The 21,578-nt window shown below is 41.6% G+C and overlaps 1 protein-coding gene across 4 annotated transcripts in view; it reads left to right on the top strand.

Annotated features, from left to right (window-relative positions):
• Nucleotides 1-21,578, top strand: part of atp2b4 (ATPase plasma membrane Ca2+ transporting 4) — an 88,124-nt gene that overhangs the window by 30,605 nt on the left and 35,941 nt on the right. For 3 of the 4 annotated variants that reach the window (XM_088640449.1, XM_088640450.1, XM_088640452.1), the window contains exons 2-7: nt 1,843-2,451; nt 14,057-14,254; nt 14,758-15,015; nt 15,341-15,466; nt 15,617-15,742; nt 17,738-17,773. In XM_088640449.1, coding sequence (XP_088496575.1) covers nt 2,256-2,451; nt 14,057-14,254; nt 14,758-15,015; nt 15,341-15,466; nt 15,617-15,742; nt 17,738-17,773 — 940 coding nt within the window. In that variant the 5' untranslated portion in view covers nt 1,843-2,255. The remainder of the gene's footprint in view (nt 1-1,842; nt 2,452-14,056; nt 14,255-14,757; nt 15,016-15,340; nt 15,467-15,616; nt 15,743-17,737; nt 17,774-21,578) is intronic. The other variant, XM_088640451.1, reaches the window with a different exon arrangement.

Genomic DNA, 21,578 nt, shown 5'->3' with positions numbered 1-21,578 from the left:
ACAAAGTATTTCAGTGAGTTGGTGTTACGGAGCTTACCAGGAAATGAACGGAGGTTGTAGAAAGCATGGAATGAGCAGGATTCCATTGTCACAAATTCTGGAATTCTTCAGTGCGTTCTCCCTTTGTCTGCCAGTCTTCCCCCAGAAAACCAAACAGTGGGTAACCCTGAAGGGGTGCCATTTCTGTGGCATTTCTTTTGAATTACAAGTCTTATTCCTATCCACATTCCAGTAATTAAATGAAACCTTTTCTAAGATGTTTACAAGACGTATTATTCTACTACCAAAATGCGGCAAAGCTGAAAGGATGAATGGCTGAGAATGTGCCATCTTGGGTCACTTTGCTTTAATGGATTCTTTCGGGAAAGAGGAGGAGTATATTTTGAGTGACAGCTGAACGTGGAATAACTTCAGCAAAGGGGAAATCCAACGTGAGTAGTAAGCAGAGAATAGCCGCTCGGTGATCCAAATCCTGTTGACTGTTTCACCAAAATTGATTCCCTCCACCTCAAGAGCACGGCAAGCAAAGAAAGGCCATTCTCGTCTGCCTCTTTGGGGGCGTTGGCTAGTTGCCAGCCTGGCCAGGACTGGTAGAAATCCCAAGAGGTTTAAGGCTGATGAAATTAATGACACTGGCCTTCCAGACCAGTTTTTGTTCAGTTCCCTTGATCATGCGTTAGAGACCGGATCCATAGGCTCGTTTTCTAATAGATGCTTTTGAAGCCCACAGTAGACTTCTATGGTTTTAAGTCTTCTACATCTTCCCTTCCGAATTTGGAAGATGGAGCTCGTTGGTTATAGCTGAAAGCTGCCTTGGTGACATTGCTTTAAAAGATGTTAATAGTTTTTGTGCGTGCCAGGCATGAACACTGAATTCTTTGTGTACTTTAGTGAAGCTGTGTCTGACCAAATATTTGGGACTTATGGGAAATTTAGTCTGAAGGCTGAACAGAAGCCAAACATTAGTGAAACGGTTCACAGTAAACTGTACTTTTTGGCTTTAACTCAGTGGGTCAGCTGCTCTTTGTACTGGAATGCTTCTCATCTCAGTTATCTCGTTTGTTCCTTCATCATATTAACAAGCTCATTGTTATGTCTTTCTCGGAAAATAATGGCCTTGTATCTTGTTGGTTTCCTTGTGTTCATGTTTTTGTCTGAAATAGTAACTGAAGAATAATTATTAGTTGTGATAGTAAAATCTTAAAAGCATTTGTATACACGTTCTGATTAGGGCTTTGAATTCAATGTACATTACATGAATATTAGGACTGACTGGAGTGTCCGGGTGTGGCGGCCATTTGTCCCTGGAAAACTGGTTCATGTGTCACATGAGGTAGTGACCAATTCAAGCTTCCTGCTAAAAATGATCCATGATGGGTAGAGAAAAGGAAGTGCCAAAGCTGTTACCTCCATGTGTGGGATTTGTTGATGGCCCTGTACCCTTTGTCTGCTAGGTATTCTAACTTTTCTACAGCATTTTTCTTTCGACATTGAAATGTTTGCTTTTTGATCTGGGGAAGTCTTTGGGGTTCTACTGTGCAGATCTGATGCTTAAAGTTTTTCCTTTTAATGAAGCTTTAGGTCTTTAAAGGAGTGTGAATTCTGTGATGGCAAATTAGCTCCGACATATCCCTCAGCACTGACTGCTACAGAAAACTCAACAGGAGACGATGTATTAGCAATTCTGATTATGTCCATTCACTTGTAACAGGCATTTTTTCTTCTGGATAATCCATATTCATTAGTCCTTGATCCTAATCTGTCTTAACAGTTCTGAACTGGAAAGACTGATGTGTTGGAGTTTTGAAAGGCTTTTTCTACAGAGGTGTTTTTCTTTTGCAGTTGCCAGCGTCCTCGGAAGCTGCTTGCAGACGATGCCCGACGGCCATTTCTAGGAGGCGCTACCGCTGTGGTGTGATGCCCTTCCTGTTCCCGCGTCTGTCTGGGGAAGTCCAGCTCGGCTGATGTTTGCATCAGTGTCCAGTACAGAGGAAAAACGGCTTGCGTCCTTTTCCCAGAATTCCCTGTGGGGAGCTGTAGACAGTGGACCCCCGTCTCTGAAGTTCGGAGCTCTTCGGAGGAAGACGGAGGTGGAGAAGGAACAAACAAAGACTTTGGCTTCCACAGTTGAGAACACTACCAGTTTCTTTCCTTTCATCATATTGCATACTTTTCCTTAACCTGTTGCTTGTTGTTCTTTGAGCTCTACCAGTCAGATAAAGGGGTTCATCCCATCGGTCAGCCAGTCGGACAAAATGGCAAACAACACAGCGGACCACCCCCCAGGGAACTCTGTTGCCGAGGGCAACCATGAGGGGGAGTTTGGCTGCACAGTAATGGACCTCCGAGAGCTGATGGAGCTGAGGAGTGGCGAAGCCGTTGCCAAAATCGGTGACAAATTCGGTGATGTTCAAGGACTCTGCCGTAGGCTGAAAACATCGCCCATAGAAGGTAAGAAGCTTTGACTTTGATGTAGCATTCAGGGCCAAAGTGCCCCCTGGCCTTAGTTGTACCTAAAACCTGGAGGTACTGAATTAGCATAATACATAAATGTAACATTCTTATGCATTGGTCAACCTGTTTTACTGGTAGTGTAGGATTAGGTGTGTTTCGCCAGGAGCCTTTCACCATGGGCAGCTCAGCAAACATTGTTTAAGTCATGGATGGACAACACCATAGTTGTATGAATTTCATTTCACCTCTGAACACATTCACCAAAATAACCAAACTCATAATTTAGACACGACATCTCATCTCCTGTTTTGCTTTCCCTGCAAATACAGTACAGTACCTCCCACACGCCTCTTTTAGGACTGCCACGCCCTGAATTAGGCTATTGACCACTTAAGTACAAAAAAGGCACCATGGCTGGTAAATGATGCCCCTCTCTCAAAAGCTGGGGTCACAGGTTCTGCTCCTAGAGAGCTACTGAAAGGTGTATTTATAGAGAACTGCAGTTTTTATACAGAAAAAATGTTTCTGTAACTTAATGACAATTAACAAAATACCTTTGAAGCAGTTACTTGGCATGTTTATTTGCTGCTTTTTGTGGAAATGGCCTTTTAAATCTAGGCGTATGGAGTAAAATACAAACAAAACCCCACATCTTTTGAATAAGCAGTTTTATATAATGAGAGGGAAGATTTCATTTGTTCATTTAAATGTGATTGTAAAGCTGATGGATTTCAGACACTATGACTTAGCTGAAAACCTTTTAAGAAGTATGAACAAGTGGTTCACTGTAATTATTTTAATATGATATTCAAGGAAAGGCCCACAATCCTTTATTTGATCAAGCAGTTAGAAAAGTTGATGGATTCAGCAAAAGTCTACCTGGAAGTCTGCTTTGCCTGAAGTGAGTTTCTAAATGCTTTTAGACATCCCATTGACAGACATCCAGTTTAAAGCTAATGGGCTAGCTGGTAAGACTACTGCTGAATTTCTCCCTCGACATTCAAGGTTTTAGCTCTGATGTGTTGTGCTGTTTCACCTGAGCTGTCTTTGCTTCCACTTTGACACTGTGCAAGTCCCTGCAGCAGGGCCTGTGGTGTATAGACACTCTAACAACCTGCAGTCACAGACCTCAATCCAGAGTAACTTAACTATACAAACAGGGCTGTGAGACTTTGCCCACAAGCAAAAATAGACTGCAACTGCCACTGAAATGTCAAATTTATTTTTCATCTCCTCACACCTCTGAAGTCGACCAGGACTAGGGCAGTCTAGCAAGATGCTTCAGCTGTTTTATATAGTATACAAATACCAGTGTTATTAGTAAGGAAAGTTCCTTTTCAGCATTCTGTTCTAATAGGCCTAAAAACTCTAAAGCATTCTTTTAAAATTTCCTTTTAGAATTAAATTGTTTTGAATTCCCAAATGTGTTCTTAGGCCACGAAGAGCTAGGACTCCCCATGCGCTTGGAGCTGATAGACTTTACCACAACACCCAGCTGTGCAGCAAAAATGCCATGTTGTTCAAATATTCCAGCTATTTTTATGCACGTGTTGAACACATCACCTAGTTCTGATGTTTTTAGCCTTTTTCAGGCAATTTGTAGCTTAAATAGTGAAAATGCTTTTAAACGGGGAATAAATAACCAACCTGAATCGGTCCTACTGGAAGATTAAGGTTTACACAGCTGTAGAGATCAGAAATGACCAGGGGTTTGCCTAGATGGTCAGGAATCAAACCCTGAATCCTTGTTGGTAACACTCTGCTCAGTGACATGAAGGCTTAATGTGATTTTTAATTCAGTGTCCTTTATTAAGATGCAGTTTCATCTCGATTTCCAACTAGTAATTGCATATTCTTTGTTAATCAGAGAGACGGTACTAGATATTTTACTGAGAAGCGTGACCAAAATAATCTCCAGTGCAAGTCGGCGTGCTCATGTTTGGCATTCTCTGCACAAACGACACCGGTCAATCAATGCACAGGCTTGTCTGCAGTGGGGCTGATGCAGGACTAAGCTTCCTGCTTTTGGCCAGGCTATCCTTGGCTTAAGACGACGGTGTCTTATGCAAATAAGCTCAGCTATAAAACTCCTGGTCAGAGCAATAAGACGGCAAACAGATTTAAGTTCACGGCTCTCCATAATCCCACATTAACGGTAACACTTGAGGTGGAGCCTGAGCTGCAGAGATCACTGAAACTTAACGGCCTGCGGCGAGTCTAGAGTGTGTGGCTCAGTGCGGCACCTCGGGCCAGGGCAGCAGGGTGGCAGTGCTAGGGGTGCGAAGAGTAGAATTCTTTTTCATACTTGTCACGACCTGAAATGAGCAGGAAAGTGGGAAGTGTAGCTGCACACAAAATCCAAAACACCGGTTTTATCACTGGGCTGTAACAGGGGTGGTGCACGTGCAGTTCAAAAGCAAGCTAATGTAATTCTAGCCGCCAAAGATATTTTTAAGATATGCATTCCTTTAAGGCAGTGTAAAGCAAGAAATCTGCTTGTGCGAGTGCCGCGTGAAGTGTGAGGTAGTCTGTATGTTCTCAGGACTAAATATCACCCATTTCATGTTTCCCCGTTATGTGTAGGTGTACGCTTTTTTTTTTATGCCAGCCTTTCGATGAGACTTCACCCGCTTTGACGTGGCGCAACTGGCCAGGCAGCAGGGGCAGACGTCAACGGTGCGCTGGCCCAGCCTGCCGCAGTGCAGATAAATGCAAAAGCAATGGAGTGATGCTGGCTGGCCGGGGCCGTTGTAGCAGGCTAAGCTCTTAAGGTGATTGAGGAAGTTGGGCCTGTGTGGTAAGGGCAGAGTAATTGGTTGAGGTGTTGCAAGGGAATGAGCAGCAGCGATGGACAGTCTAGGCAGATAGCACACTTATTGTGGTCACTGGACCGCACAGGCGAGCTGCGGCTTGAACTGAGCGCGAAGCAGGAACACAGGACGCTGCCGCAGTGCTTGAACTTCTGAGCCTGCTGCCTCAGTCGATTTCTGTCAGTGAACGGTTCACAGTTAAAGGAGAACTTCCTCCCATTCCCTGTCAGCCCTCAAGCCAGACTGCACATTGCCGTATTGGTACAAGAGCGCCCATCATGAAAGACGCTACAGTGTCTACGAGCCCTTCTGTGAAGATGCGGTTTAGATTTAACCCCTTCAGTCACCACCTTTTGTGGTGAAGTACAGTGAGAAGATACCTTAGCTTTGAGCTGCAGGACAGGTTGAGAGATCTGCAAGTCCATTATTATCCAGACATCTAAAGATTTTGTTCAACCTCTATGCAACCTATGTTCTTTAATTATGAAAAAACTCCAAGATATGAAGCACTCTTTAAATGGTGGTATTCTTTATTAATGGATCCAAAAAATATTAGGAAAGTGAAGCTCGGTTCAGGAGAGTAGTCTTCTGAACAAACTGCACACTTTTGGCAAAAATAACAGTTATGTAAGAGCTCAAATCTGTCTTATGTTAAAGTTAAAAAAAGACCTGAATGACCTGCCGTCATATAAATGTTTTGTGTTTTGGCGTCATGCTTAATTCTACCCTTCTGAGAACTTTTCTCTTAACTATACATTGATGAAATGGTGTTTACAAGTACACCGTTTTCTTTCATCTTTTGTTTTAATTTACAATTGCACTTTTTTTAGAACTATTTACACTGTCCACAAAGGTGAGGGTTAAATGTGTAAATATTTACTTATTCAAAGTAAATTTTACTTTAAAAAGTGAGATCAGGTCTTAGACAATCGGGTCTTGTGGGACTTAGTCTATCCAGGTTAACAAGTGGCTGGGGACATTTCTTTTGCAGGAGAGACGGGAAGCCAGTCCTCACCTAAGCTTTAATTTGAGATTGGTCTTTTGATTGGTAATATTTCATACACAATATAATTTGAGATTCACAGTGAGAAAATCACCTGCAGAATCCATCTCCCTGTTGGTACAGAGGTAATGACATAATGAGTAGAGTATCATTAATTTAAAAAAATAACAAAAAAAAAACATTTGCTATAGAATATCTTTCGAAGAAATGCACTTGCGCAGGGTGAGATGGTTCTTTGTGTTGCAAGCATTTTTACAAGAATTAAATTATGCTAAATGGGATAATTCAGATGCTCAGCAGCTGCTTAAATTTCTTGTGGCCCATGTATGTTGAAGCTCAGTGAGTCATGGAAAAGTCTTCTAATATATGATTAAAATGTAAGGTGTGTGATTTTAATTAAAGAGTGCTGGGAAGGGTCTTTTAATTGGCTTTCTCTCTTTCTCTGATTAATTGAAAAATAAGGTTTTAATTAAGAAAACTTGCATTCATTTTAACACTAAACATGCAAGCTTCAGAGATTGGCGTCTCTCTGCAACATTTCCACGCCTGGTGATGCGGCGTCATAGATGCATGTTAAGGTTATTATTGGAACAGCTGTCTACACATTGTCCTATTCAATTCAAGGCTTTTTCATTGGCTTTTGTGCAATGCAAAGAACAACACTGCAAACTCTACAATTAGGTTTGCTCTTTTCAAAGCCTCTTTTTTATTTATATATATATATACACTTACACCATAATGTAATAAAACATCATCCTCTTGCCTGTAATTTGCTAGTCAACAGGTTTAGAATCTACAGGATTCCTATTAAGTTGAGTTCAACCTGTTAAATATGAATCATATCATATGAATAGTTAAAAACGAGAGGCGACCAGTTGGCCTTCAAGATTTCATCCAACCTTTTCTTGAAGGATCTTGTGACTCATCTTCAGCAATATGGCCAATCAGCTTTTTCCATACTCCCACAACTCTTTGTGTATAGAAACACCACTTGTACTCAAAAGCACTATGCTGTTTGCACTTCTGTTTGCAATTGAAGAGTTATGTTATGTTTCTCTTAACTTACAGCCTGTTTTTCACTTGCTTAAGACCAGCAGCATATCAACAATGCCTGATTGCAAATGAAAAATTAAAGCTTATGTCCTTAAAATCTAATGTAACTGTTTATCAAAAGACTATTTTGTCACCATTTCACAAAAGAATTTTGAAAGGAAGAAAAGCTGTTTTATGGAAACAATTATTATTGTAATCAAACAGAAGTTATATTTAGACAGGGGCTGCACTTCTGTTATAGGTGAAGTGGGCTGCCTCTTGTGTGCTTAGTAGCTTCCATGCTATACAATTGCAAGGAATTAATAATATTGTGATTACTACTGTATTTTATAATACCTTTATAATATAATGGGGCCGAGCGGTGGCACTGTGGCTAAGGATCTGCGCCTGTGGCTGGAAGGTTGCCGGTTTAAATCCCGTGGCTGGAAGAGGAATCCTACTCCGTTGGGCCCCTGAGCGAGGCCCTTAACCCCAACTGCTCCAGGGGTGCTGTACAATGGCTGAGCCTGCGCTCTGACCCCAAGCTTCTCTCCCTTTCTGTGTGCCTGTGTCTAATGGAGAGCAAGTTGGTGTATGCGAAAAGATGAATTCCTAATACAAGACACTGTATATGGCCAATAAAGTGATCTTATCTTAATGGTGAACTCTCGGCTGGCAGAGAAGACCAAGTATCAAAGCTAGTTTAAATTGCAGAAGGTAAGTGTGTTGTTACTATTTTAAGGTGTTCACTGTTAGTTTATTTTCTTAGAAAATAATAAACAGAACAGGCACCTTGGTAAAGGTACTTTTGTCTGTTCTACCACAATGTGATTGACAGTTATTAATTAACAAGCTGTAACTAGGCAACAAATCACAAGTGGTTTCAGATCAGCAAACTGCTCATACTTAATGTCAGTGTGTTAGTAAATGGCTCAGTGACCTTGCAGCTGCCCAGGTGTATTTTATTCCTGGTAAGTGTGCAGAGGTCAGAAGAACACCACAGGCATGGCCAGTGTGCAGAAGTGGTATATCATTCATTGATATATGCAGTAGTGGAAAACATTCAAGCCTTTATGTATGATCTTTTTCATACGATACATATACTATACAGTAGATGGTGTAAGAAATTTGAAAGATTGATATCCGTCACATACAGTGCATAAATCAAAAATACTTTTTGCGTGTGTATAGCATTTAACATACTGTATAGTAGGTCAGGTTTTGGGTGGGAGTGTGGTTACATTTATAATGAGTATATTAAAAAATGTGTAAATGCAGATCCAGGTAGGGTGTAAGGATAGCCATGAGAACAGAAGCAGCTAAGCAAGATTTAAATAATACATTTTGTATTATCGCACTCTTCATCTCGATAAATCCCAAAGCTCTTTACACATAGGATGTAGAATTCCACTTCATCCACCACAGCTCTTACTAGGACATGTTTCACATGGAAGGCTTGCATAGGTGAACAGATGGATTTTTTTACTTCATTGCTTGAAGTCCACTTTCTCCTTGCGTTGTAAAACACCAGTTAGATATCTCCCTGTTTGAAAGATCCCGGTGCCTCCTGCGGTTTTCTGTTCAGTACAATCATGCAAAGCATGGAATTCAGTGTTCATGTACATTCTTGCATAACTTCTTAATGGATCACATATGAGTGCAAGAGCCAGGGGGTGTGTTTGCCTGTGTGTGCACAGGTATTTCTATATTTGTTTGCCCTGAATCCAAGAACGTCCTCCGACGGATAGGAGCTCCTGAGAAATGGGTGCTGAGCTTTTCCTCACAAGTCGCACTGTTTTTTTTATCCAAATGGTGTCCTCTAAAAATGAAAGTGGCAAACCTGTGTACTAGAGTTCTAATTTCACCCCGTGTGAAGTTTGGAATAAAATAGAATAAGCCGGCTGGAGGTTCTCGCAAATAATGATACACAAACGTGTGTGCATTGTGCCCTGTGTTTGTATTGTCGTAGACGGTGTGTTTGGGTGGAGGTGGCAGGAGGTGGGTAGAGACTTAGAAAGAGTTGCTGTCGCATGGTTTCAGTTCAGTGATGTGAGGCTGGCTGACGAGCTGACCGAGGGAATTAGAGCCTTGGCGTATCTCCAGCAGGGTCTGTGCTTATGCTGCCCATATGTTCAGGACCCATAAGACCTCTGTGGTGGTTTGGAAAGAAAAAAGAGCATGCTGGGAAAGGTGACTCCTCCAGCTCGTGGGTGTGTCCTTTTAAGGTGGAACCATGTTTTCTCTCACCCTCCCCTGCTGGAGTCTGTGTAATTTGATTTTTTTAAGGTAGCTCTCAGTTGTTTCAAGTGCTCTAGCTTCAAGGTACTGTCTCCTCGTTTAATAGGGAAACCACGTAAAAACAAATCGCAACAGGTTCTCCCATGTTGTAGTGATGTGCTACTCTGTATTTTTAATTATTAGGGAATTTAATATGAAAAAGGATTTGCTGAGAGCTTTTTTTTTTTCCAAAATGGTTCATAGAGCATAGTACACTATTAGGAACTTCAGCCTGTTGTTTTTGGCTCTCTTCCCAGCATCTCCAGCGCCGAATCCTCATTAATGATCTTTGAAATAGTTTATTCTCAGCCCTCTGCTGCTGTCAGCGTAATAATGTGCCTTTTAAAGCCTCTGATCTCGAGTCATCCCACACTGTCACCCTGAACATTAGCACTGAAGCAGTGTCTCAACACTCCAGTGCGGGCTCTCTCCCTGCTGGAGAACCGAACGCTGAAACAATCTGTTCTCGGATTCGCGTTTGTTAGGTTAGAGTAGAGTAATTGTATGCGTGTGTACGTAGATGCGAGACGGCAAAAAAGGGGGCCTTTGCTTTTAATATCACAATTAACTCGGACTGCACAGTTTGTTAAATAGGATTGAAGCAGATTTAAAATCATCCTGCCAGCAGCTGCCAAGTGCCAGCATCTAGGGGCCATTTGTAGATTAACTCTAACTCCTCCAAAGGTGTGAGCAAGGACTATTTTCTCCACATGAGAGGCTCACCGCAAGGCTCTGATCAACAGCTCAACGTCCAGTGTCTTGTCAGTGCTTCTCTTTCTGTTAAATGGTGAAAGATGATGCTAAATCGTAGTCGGGCAAATACAATCAATCAGCCAGGTATGCCCATCTGAAGTGCAGGTTGACCAGACCTATTTGTTAAATATTAGCTTTGCAACAAATGTGTGGCTAAGTGCTGCATTGTGACTGTCAGTCGTCTTCACAAATATCCCACAAGCTGTGAGCCTTGATTTCTCGTGAAAGGCCTTTATTGTTTTCTCTCAGTCCTGGTTCTCAGTCCTCGTGCTTTTGATTCTTCAGTCTCCTTAAAGTATCTCAGCTTCACAAATCATTTAGTCTCCGAGCCTGAAGCACTGCAACAGGCCATTAACGTCAAATAAGCGCTGTAGGGAAAGCGGATGAATGCCACCATAAAAAAAATGCATTTTGACTTGCTTGTCCCTTTTGTTCTCGAAGCAGAGTTGGTATCCGAGAAGCTTGTTGGGAAGTACTGTGCAAGCCCTGAATATTTCATTATTTGAAGAAATGGAACTGAGGAAAGCGTGCAGGTGGAACTGAACAGTTTTTCCCATCCCTGTAATCGCATGCATGCCCAAGTTTCACTTGGAAATGGGGCTGTCTCTCTATAGATGGACAATGGTGGGTGACTAGAATCGCCAATGTGCAGAAAGCAGGGGTACAGTTTTGAACAGCAAACTACTCCTCCCTATCTGATCACTGTTTGAAGTGCCATCTAGTCCTGCCCAGCATTATAAGTGAGCAATCAAAGGGGGGGAGGGCATTTCTTTGTCCACCTTAGTCAGAAGTCTGACAAAATATGCCGTATTTGAATCTACGTTGTCGAATCACAGTTGTTAGGGCCAAGTGGAATTTTTTATAATTCTATACTGGGATCTTGAGAACTAGCATAGGTGCTGGCAGTGTTCTCCTGTTCTGTAGAGTTTGTAGTGTGCTATCTCTTGCATGTTCCTTCACATGCCCAGCCTGGTCACAGCATGTGTACATCTTCTATCCACCCACTCACCAGTGTCGGCTACCCAGACTCTGTCCTGGAAGCACAGAGTGTATAGCAGGACTGTCTTCTGGAAGGGGGATGTCAGTCCATTGCAGGGCATGTGTACACTCGCACAGAGACCATTCAGGGCTGTCAGTTAACCAACCAGCATTGTCACTTGTAGAGAGGAGGAAACTGGAGCCTGCATGAATCACTTTATTTCGTCCAAGTTTCCAGCTGTGTCCAAACTGTACCACTGAGAAACAGCTGTTCTTCTGGTGACTACCATACATGATTGTCCCTTTGCTCTAGGTACCCCTGCAGATCCTTATGTCTTTTTTTCCTTTATTTTCCGACCTGTTTGTTCCAGTATTTTATTGTGAAACGCTCTCATCTGTATACATGATTTGGGAATGACAGTGGTCTGCAGATGCTACTGTACATCCTGCAGTAGTCCCACTAACTATTTCTTCTGGTTGGTAATCACTTTTAAACCTACTTTCAACATGCACATGCATGTGCACCTTTTTTGGAGGCATGCAGGGAGATTCTAGTGTAAACCGTAGTTGGGGCTGTTTTATACAAAATACAATATTTATTAACTAAGAAAGTAATGCTTTATGGCACTATTTTAATCCATTTTACTTATCCTTCTCATCATTAAACTACTTCAGTATAAGCTAAGACATCTCCTGGATCTAATGTTTTTTTTATTTACAAATTTTATCTTGTTAAATTAAAATATTAAAGTTCTTTATATAGAGCTAATGGGCTTGATCCTTGGTCCACCTGGCTGAAAGGACTGATCTCTCTGATCCCCTATCAACGGGTCTGGTCAGTGGCGCTGCCCTGCCAGTCCCTCCTTTCAGTAATGAGACCTGGCCCTTTTCCACAAGAGCCTGCTGTTTGCTTTATTAGACAGTGGTGCGTGCGAAACAGCTTCCCGGAATAACAGCAGTACTTTCAGCTGAGAAAAATAAAACAACTTGACAAGCGGAGACGAGGAAGGAAGGGGACGTGGGGAGGCAGTAGCACTTGATGATAAAGGCAGCCATCTCCTTGAGTCGTCCCACCCCCTCACCCCTCACATGTGACAGTGTATCATGCAGAACCTTACTCTGCTGCAGGCGGGCATAACAGTGTGGGCCTGTTTGCAGAACAGCCTTCCCAGCCTGTCTCTGCAGAGGATACTGCTGTGCCTGCCTTGCTTTCATGCACGACATTACTCTGGGCAAAAAAAAATGAATTATTAAACACAAAGTTCGATTCACTTTTTGCTTTGTTTTCCCCCTCCTACATGTTCTCCTGGTTGAAGAGGCAAGTCACCATTGTTGTGGTCCTTCCTGTTCAGGATATTAATAGTGGCTGTGCTAAAATGTTTATTCATATGCCTCTACAGTATGCTGGCTTCCCAGATAAAGGTATCCTTCAGCATTTGTCTGTGGATATTCCTGTATTTTCTCCCTCAAATTTCTTTAAAATGAAAATCAGAAGAAAATCCTGCTTGGGAAAATTTAGAAGTGGATAAATATTTGAATTTTAGGCCTAAGGACATATGGTGTCATATGGATTACTGACCGATATTAGCTAGCATGAACTAGTCTGAAATGTGTGGCTGTTTCCATCAAAAGACGTGTTGCACAGTTTAGATTCCATGATAGTTAAGGGCATTCCAACAATTGTTTTTCCTATGCACAATGCATGAGAATCTATGCACTGTGTTTAGTACTGTATGTCACGATTGAGACAAAATCAGTTGAGGACATGTACATCGGTGTCCCACAAGCTAATGCACAACAGATGCTGTAACCACCTGCTGCCTGAAGGTTGACCTTCATTTAAGTGCCTGAACTGAAGTCTTTGTTCAGATGTTAGCGATTCCTCCTGGCGCTTTTTTCATCTAGAGCATTGCTTCATAGAGATGTGGTTTAGAGTAAGGGTGTGCTTGGCGATTTCCTTAACTATTTGCTTTTCCATTTGAAAAAACATTTAATCAAGTGTCTCAGACTCAGTTCCTGGTGGGTCTTGTCCCTCCTGGTTTTTGTTCCAATCTTAGTCAAGTAATTTACATAATTCTCATTTAACTCTGAAAATTAACTGAAAAATCGTGGGATATTTTTTAAGGTGTTTCACAATTAACTACACAAGACAAGTGTATTTGTTAAAGGTACTGTACAGTTTCATATCAATCACATTGGAGTCTGGTTTGAACTGTTAAGATTATGTAATTAGATAAATTATCTAATGGTTAGATAATGGAATTGATAACATGGTTGGAGCAGTGCAGAAACACTAGGTCCTTCAGGACCCGAGTTTGAATTCCTGAATTAGACAGTATATCTCATAGAGTATCTAAAACGAGACAGCACAACTCCCGTCCTGAGGGTTTTTGTTTTTTCTTTTCACCTGACCCCTTAATTACCCACATTAATTCATCAATTGCTTAATTGGACACATTGAAGCCTTTCCTTATAATTGAGAAGCAGGAGACTTAGAGAGTTGTACAAGCCCTGCTAGACAGTGGTGGACAGTCCCTGAGGACTGGGATTGAGCTCTCCCAAATTCAGAATTTTTAAATTATGAGCTGCTTTGTTTTAATTCTTGTTGTTCCTTTTGCATGCCTTGACTCTGGCCATAGAGAAGAAACTTGAATGGTAATTTCTTTACATTCCTACCAGGAGGTAAATGAAAACCACGCCTCTCAATCTTATGGGTTGCTTACAGTGTATGTTCTTTTGTGTCCCCAAGGCCTCTCGGGTAATCCCGTGGACCTTGAGAAACGGCACCAGGCATTTGGGAAGAACTTCATTCCCCCGAAGAAAGCCAAGACCTTCTTGCAGTTAGTGTGGGAGGCTCTGCAGGATGTGACTCTCATCATCCTGGAAGTGGCTGCCATTATCTCCCTTGGACTGTCCTTCTACCACCCCCCAGGGGGCGACAGTGAACGTAAGTGTCTGGCGAGATGGTTGAAGGTGCATCTTGGTCTTGCAAGATTTTGCCCAAAATCCCAACCACCTGGCGTGCATCTGACATCTCCAAACCTTTTCCTGGCAAGCCCAGGTCTTCTGAAAAACATTTCTGATGACTTATTTGAACCAATTAAATTGATTTTAGTCACTTAAGAAAAAAGTCCACATTAAAAGCTTGAAGAAATGGGGTACTCTAGGATAACCTTTCCCAATCTGTGTGTCTGTGACTCAATAGTTAAGTCATGTCTGAGTCTCTTGGCTCAGACCTGCAGAAGATGCAGATATTCTTACCATTGTATAATTTAGCCATTCCCTACGTTGGCTCTGTTTAGGAAGTGAAAAGGAATACCTTCATAGCATGTTTTGCCTGCATTTTGTTATTCAGATGAAACGTGGGGAAATCTTTTACCGCATGGAGTGTCTTGTGGGACTGTTCCACCTGTGGTGTGCTTAAGGGGTCTTGTGCTGTGCTGTCGGCAGTGTGTGGCCAGGTGGCAGGAGGGGCGGAAGATGAAGGTGAGGCCCAAGCCGGGTGGATTGAGGGGGCGGCCATCTTGTTCTCCGTCATCATCGTTGTCCTGGTGACGGCATTCAACGACTGGAGCAAGGAGAAGCAATTCCGAGGGCTTCAGAGCCGCATCGAGCAAGAGCAGAAGTTCACCGTCATCCGCAAGGGTCAGGTTATCCAGATTCCTGTGGCCGAGATCGTGGTCGGAGACATCGCCCAGATCAAATATGGTGTGTATCACGTTTGCAAAGCTGTTGGGTGGCTTTGTACGTTGTGTCCAGGTCTTGCTATATAAAGACCAGATTTTAGAAGATGTCGTCACAACCTCTTAAAATACAGGTGACTTGAGGATTATTGAGACTTTACAAGGCAAATTGTAATTTTATATGTAGAGAAAATGCTGGTCTTTAAGATCTAAAATGTGCCCCAACTTGTCCAGTGTTAATTGCACATAGAAGAATGGACAGGAGGGCCTTATCAAGGCTAAGATTACAATTATAAGGTGGTTGTGTTTTCTGAGATGTCACAGAAAATCTGCTTTATGCCATCCTGCAGGGGACCTTTTGCCTGCTGATGGCATCCTGATCCAAGGTAACGATCTGAAGATAGACGAAAGCTCGCTGACGGGGGAGTCTGACCACGTCAAGAAGTCGCTGGAGAAAGACCCCATGCTGCTGTCTGGTACGAATGCCTGGTTTTTATATCAAAGCTGTCATTCTTTTTTCAGTAGTGTTTGCTGTTGTCATCTTTACTGCCTATTATTTTGCCTAGTAATATCTGTCATTAAGCTACACATGGCTCATGGATGGCTGGCCTGTCTTTGACTCGCAGGCACTCATGTGATGGAGGGTTCAGGACGCATGGTGGTCACTGCGGTGGGCTTGAATTCTCAAACTGGAATCATTTTCACCCTGCTGGGAGCAGGTGGAGAGGAGGAGGAGAAGAAGGTGAAGAAAGGTAAGCAGAAATAATGGAAGCAAATCTAATTCGACTGGATCAATCGATCGTTCTGTCTTTCTTTCATCTTTCTTTCATTCATTCATAGATCTAACAATTCATCATAATCTAGTCCCAAAGGTTTTTCACTATTTTGTCCCCCAAATTACTTCAGTTTTTGCCCATCTGGACCTTTTGTATATCATGCTGATTAAAAGGTCCAATGGCAAAGCAAAACATGCATGTGTGCATGGCAGCTAGTTTTGATCACCTGCTCCCAACCCTGGCCTTTGTAATATGGATGGGATGATTGCCTGTGTTGGATCTGCTGCACCTAGTCCGTTTTGCAAGATGTTATGAAGAAACAAAGCCAAAGGGCTCAGTCCCCCGAGTGGAATGACATATTGCTGTTCTTTGAAGCTTTGATTTTGTGAGAATAAACAAGAACTTTTGGACAACACTTAAAACATACTGTATATTACAGCATGCAAAAGAACAAAAATAACATGCAACACAGAGTCCCGGTACACACTACGAGATATACACTGTAAAGCAATTGGTGAGCTTCTCAAGCTCGAGCACAGGGTTAGATTTAGTGCCAATTCTGGGAAAGTTAGGAAAAAGCAGGAATTGCTTTATTTTCAGTTTGTGAAGGTTTGAATGAATCTACCTGTAATGATTTTCAATGAAACCTTAAATCTCAGAACAATCATTAACCAATTGTAGGGATCTATATAAACTTATGTTTGTTTTATGTATTTTATGGTTTTATTTCACCCTTATTGTGTAGTGGGAATTGAAATTTGAGGTATGAATGACGAATGCATGACAGGTTTAGGATACATGGTCACCAAAGTCTAGCCTGTTTTAATATGGCTGAATGCTAGGCTTTCATAACACCTAAATCTAATTTCTAATTGTCTTTCGAACATATTCTTTTATTTCATTGCCTATGTTTGGTGTGAGTGAATTATAACCTTCTCCTGTGCCTAAAGGTCTATCTCTCCAATTAAATAGGACTGTAAAAAAAACTCCCTTACTAAAGCACCTCTATTCCATTAAGCAGCAAGAATGTTGCTTAAAAAAGGTAATAACAGTAAAGTTTTAAAGGTTTATCAACTTCATGAAAAGAATGTCCCCCTACACTGTAGCTTCAGTCTCTCCTTCAGAGTGTCAGAGCATTTTTCCAAAAGACTACATTCAAACATTTTGCTTGAGGCATATCATGAGTTTAGCCGTCATTGAAATTGCACTTCTTAGATAAGGTCATGTGCCTTTGCTTGTACACATCCCTTTCCCTCCTCCCGTTCAACACACTGCTACCATCCCCTAACCTGGCTCAGCTTCTTAAACAGTGGTTCAGCGTGATTGTGTTCCGGTTGACCGTAAAGTAACACCACGTAGCGAGTAACTCTGAATCACACTTTACCCATTTCTGTTCTGTTTTGCTTTGCTTTCATAAGTGCCGTTTCCACAGGAAAAGATGGAGCCAGACCATAGTGCTGGAGCAGAGAGCTTTATATAGATATAATCATTAGGCTAGGAAAAATAAATGGTAATAATGATATTTGGGGGGATAGAAAGGCTTGGGCTGTAATTTGAAAACCCAGTTAAAGAAAGGCTGCAGCCACACCTTCAATTTACAACTCACTGGTAAATAAGATCCTTGTTTTTCTGGGCTGCAATCAGCCGTTTGAGACGTGCTCTATATTATAGAGTCATTTTCTCATGCATTTTTCCTCGAAAGACTCCATGTTTCCAAACCATTCAGTTCATTGTAGATAGGCTTTTTGGAGATCCTGTGTTTCATCAAAATATTTCAACCAGAGTCCAAAACATTGTATTATCTGTTTAAGGAGCAAGGCTAGGCTTTTCCCACGCAGGCGATGGCACCTCCCTATCTGGTATTTCATGTGCCTTGTGAACCTTGTTTTGTTGGCTTATTTGAATTTTTTCCTTTAATTTTTTTTGAAAGTCATGTGATCAGCGCTCCACCCTCTTTCTCTGTTTGAACAGGTAAAAAACAAGGAGCCCCTGAAAATCGCAACAAAGGTAACCCTCCTTCCCGATCCCCTCCCTCCCCATTCAGCAGCAGTTTCGGAGTCATGTCTCAGTCTCACTCTTTCTTTCTCTCCGTTTCGTCACGCTGTCGCTTTTTTCTGCAAAGCCTTGGGACGTTTTCACCTGGCTGTCCTGCGAAAGGGTGCAACTCTCACCTACCTGGAAAGAATTTGTTTTGCAGAGGCCGGTTTAATTGTTGGTTTCATGGAGTTTTATTTCTTTTGTGAACTATTAAATTTATTTAGGCAGACTCGGATGGTGTTGGAGAAACTGACCTATAATTTATATAGAAGGAAAAATAACCACAACAAAGTGGTGCCCCTGTCTAATTATAATTCAGATGTATTCATAGACTGGCAGCCGGTATCCTGTGCGCCTTGCTTCAGCTATGATAAGCTCAAGAGCATGTTTTGATTAGGTACATACATTCTTAAACGTCTCCAGAGGAATATTTGGCCGTTCCTCACAGAATGTCTTTAGGTCTTCCAGACTCGTGTGGCTTCTGTGTGTGACAGTATCCTTTCTTAATCATGGGGTCATTTAATTTGATGCAGGCTTTTTGTTATCCTGTTGCAATTGTAAGTCATAAAACAATTGACTTTAATTCAGTGCTATCATATATCACAATTCATTATTCATATACCCAAGCAGAGGTTTTTGACTGCAATACCCTTTTTAGCTGAGGAACCTCTTCCCCTCGGTTCTAATGCTAGGACAAGGAGGAAAAACCATGATATTCTTTTGTCAACATGAGCTTCGCCTTTGTGCTAATCATACTGCTGGTGAGACTGTCAAGAAACTCAGTTTTTGTTTCACCCAAAAACGTGACCCCATTTGGCTTGGATATTAATTTGTTGCAGTTCGGCAAATTCATGTTTTTTCTTTTCACATTGTGGTGCAACTCTGCCACAGACGTCAGATTCAAGATTTCAACCTTGACTGGTTGTCCTGGACAGTGTATCCTAATGATGCCAGTGTTTTCTCAGATTCCGAATTGTTGCCCTTGTACTGTATACGAGTCAGCCTCCCAAATCAATTCTCTGTCAGCACAACTTTCGTATATCCCTTTTATGGTGGGATAATAACTGTGAGCTTACTTACCGCAGTCCAAAAAAAATAAGATTTTTAAATAGCTGCCACTGGAATTAAGATCAATGATTTTTTGCCAATATGACGTTTCCGTCGTGATGATTTTACTGTAAGTGTTTTTCCTGTATATTCATCCTCCATCCACCGGGAACAATCAAGGTGACTTCCAGAAGCCTCAGTAAACTCTGAGGCTTTATTAAAATATTAGAAAATTGAAAAACATTGAAGAGTTAAAGTTTTTACTTCAGCTTACTTGGCACAATATGTTTGAACATTGTATATTTAGAAATACATTTGTGTCTCAATTTTAATTTTAGTAAATGTTGAAACATGCTCGTACAACTGTTTACTTTATTAAATCAGCTTTTTAGTCCACAGATTACTATGTTTCTTGTAAGCAGTTTTTAGAAGACTCAAATAAATATGAAGGAAAATAATTCATAGTAAAATGACAGAGTAAAACCACAAGTAAATAATTCTATATTAAAATCTGTAGTAAAAAGCTAGATCTTTAAGTTGAACGCAGAGCCAGTGATAAATGTAGGCAGTGAGTTGCAATCAGGTATTGTAGAACTGCTCAGAAGAGACTCCTCCAGATGTATGAAGCCTGGTCTGGCTACAGCAAGAAGACCTGAGACAGCAGACCTAGGATTTAGTGTTGGACTGTATTCATACAGTAAGTGCTTTACCTGGAGATGGACCGTGTGATGCCTTACCTTTGAGCAGGAGAACCTTAATCTCCCCTTTGATTTTCACAGGCAGCCAGTGCAGTTCACATAGGACAGGAGTTATCTGCTGTGACAGAGCAGATGTAGTTCGCTCGGTAGCTTCAGAATTTTGAAGATACTGAAGCCTAGTAGGCACCCTAATAACTAAGGTGTTACAGCAGTATAATCTTGATTAAATAATGCTGCAGGGAATTTTATTTGATAATTTTATGTAGATGGCAAAAAATCCCCTTGTGGTGTTTCTAAAATGGGACTAAATGATATCTTCTATCTGGTCTATGACTTTTATTTAGGTCCTTTTAATTTCAGTTCCATCATCAACAGCAATGAAATTGCTAACTTTTCATAGCTTGTTGGAAGCCAACAAACAAGTCTTTTCATTCTTCAGCTAAAAGTTCTGGTTTATCCTTATATCAGACAGTGCAAAAACTGAAGGAGCAGTATCTGATTTAGTTGTTATGTAAATCTGATGAGTATCATCAGCACAATCCTGGACCTTAGTACACTATTCACTTTCATCTGACCAAGAGGCAACATATATATGTTAAATAGTAAAGTTCACAGCACAGAATCCTGTGAACACCCAGAGTAACTAGGACTTTAAAACCAATTTAAGCCAGTGACAGGAAGTATAGTATCACAGTTTCACAGTATCGAAGCTGTACCGGAATCCAAATGGTCTAATGCCACAAAAAACGCTGGATCATAAAAAGAAAATATTTGAGTTCTATATTTGAATATTCATATTATTGTCTGTTATGACTTAATTTGAAAAATTTAAAAATTGTATTACAATTGTTTTGCCCAACACTATTCATGAATCTCAAGGCACTCCAGGGAGACAACATTGCAAGGATCAACAATGGAACTAGTGTTGTGCATCTTATACAAATGTTATTCTTAAGCACCAGTTTTAGCTGGTGACAGTCGAGATATTCATTCTAGCCCTGGATGTCAGTAGACGTTTACATGGTATGTGAGCCAGCAGGAGTGCAAGTTGCTTTAGCCTGTGCCCTCCCTCAGTTTACCCTGTCTTCAAAGATCTGTCCTGCTCATTGCTGCATTGGCTCAGCTGTGACTGCTTGCATACTGAAAGAATGCCGTGTCACAAGGGCCTGCAACTTGCTATACAATTTCCTTATTAAATAGCTCTTATTTTTCTGTCTTGACCACAAACAGGTAATTGCAAAGACACAATCTTTTATTAGCGATTGATGAAGGCTCAGACAGAAGAGCGTAGAGAAAACATGCAAAAATCTCGGCCATTTTGCTGCACACTGTAGCCTGGGCATTTCTGAGATGTTAATACATTTTTACGGTTCTGTCGGACTTATGTTTACTTCCATTTGAAAGCATTTAATTTAAGTTAGTGGTATATGCACCTGTACTACTAACATTGTTGGCTACTTTTATTCTGACCGCAAGGTAGCTGTCTAGGCTACAAACAGGGGTTCCCGAAGTGTTCTGAAACTGTCTAGTAGTTTATGTAAAATCCAACTCCATTCAGCTACGTTAGGACGACTGCCTGGCACTTTGTATGTCTCTAAAGGCAGTGGAACAGCTGAGCTGTGGATACGGGTTGATCCAGCTTGCTGGAGAAACCGGGTACTGAGAGTTGCACTCTTTCAGATTTTGTGGGCTTTTGAACTGTTTGTTCCACCCACCATGTTGCCTCTTTCCAGGGATGTGCTCAGGACCCCATGCTGTCTTGTATCCCGTCTCTGTTTGACGCTCTTGCGCTGTTTTATCTTCTGGACAGTTTCAGCTCTTTTTTTCTTTTGCTTCTGTCGTTCAGCCTGTGACACACTCGCCCCTCCTGTCCGTCCGTGCGTGCGTGCGTCAGTGTGTCACTGTCTGTCCATCTTGTCCTTTTAGTCGGGTCTGTGTTGCGGTGGACAAGTTTGGTACAGAGACCAGAGCCCCCTTACAGGGTACCTTCAAATAGGGGGCTGTCTCTGAGCTCTGAGGGAAAATTCCTG

Source organism: Lepisosteus platostomus, chromosome 7, assembly GCF_059453375.1.
Source record: "Lepisosteus platostomus isolate fLepPlt1 chromosome 7, fLepPlt1.hap1, whole genome shotgun sequence".
NCBI lineage: Eukaryota > Metazoa > Chordata > Actinopteri > Semionotiformes > Lepisosteidae > Lepisosteus > Lepisosteus platostomus.
Note: the sequence above shows the minus strand (reverse complement) of the source record. Positions and strands in the feature narration are given on the sequence as shown.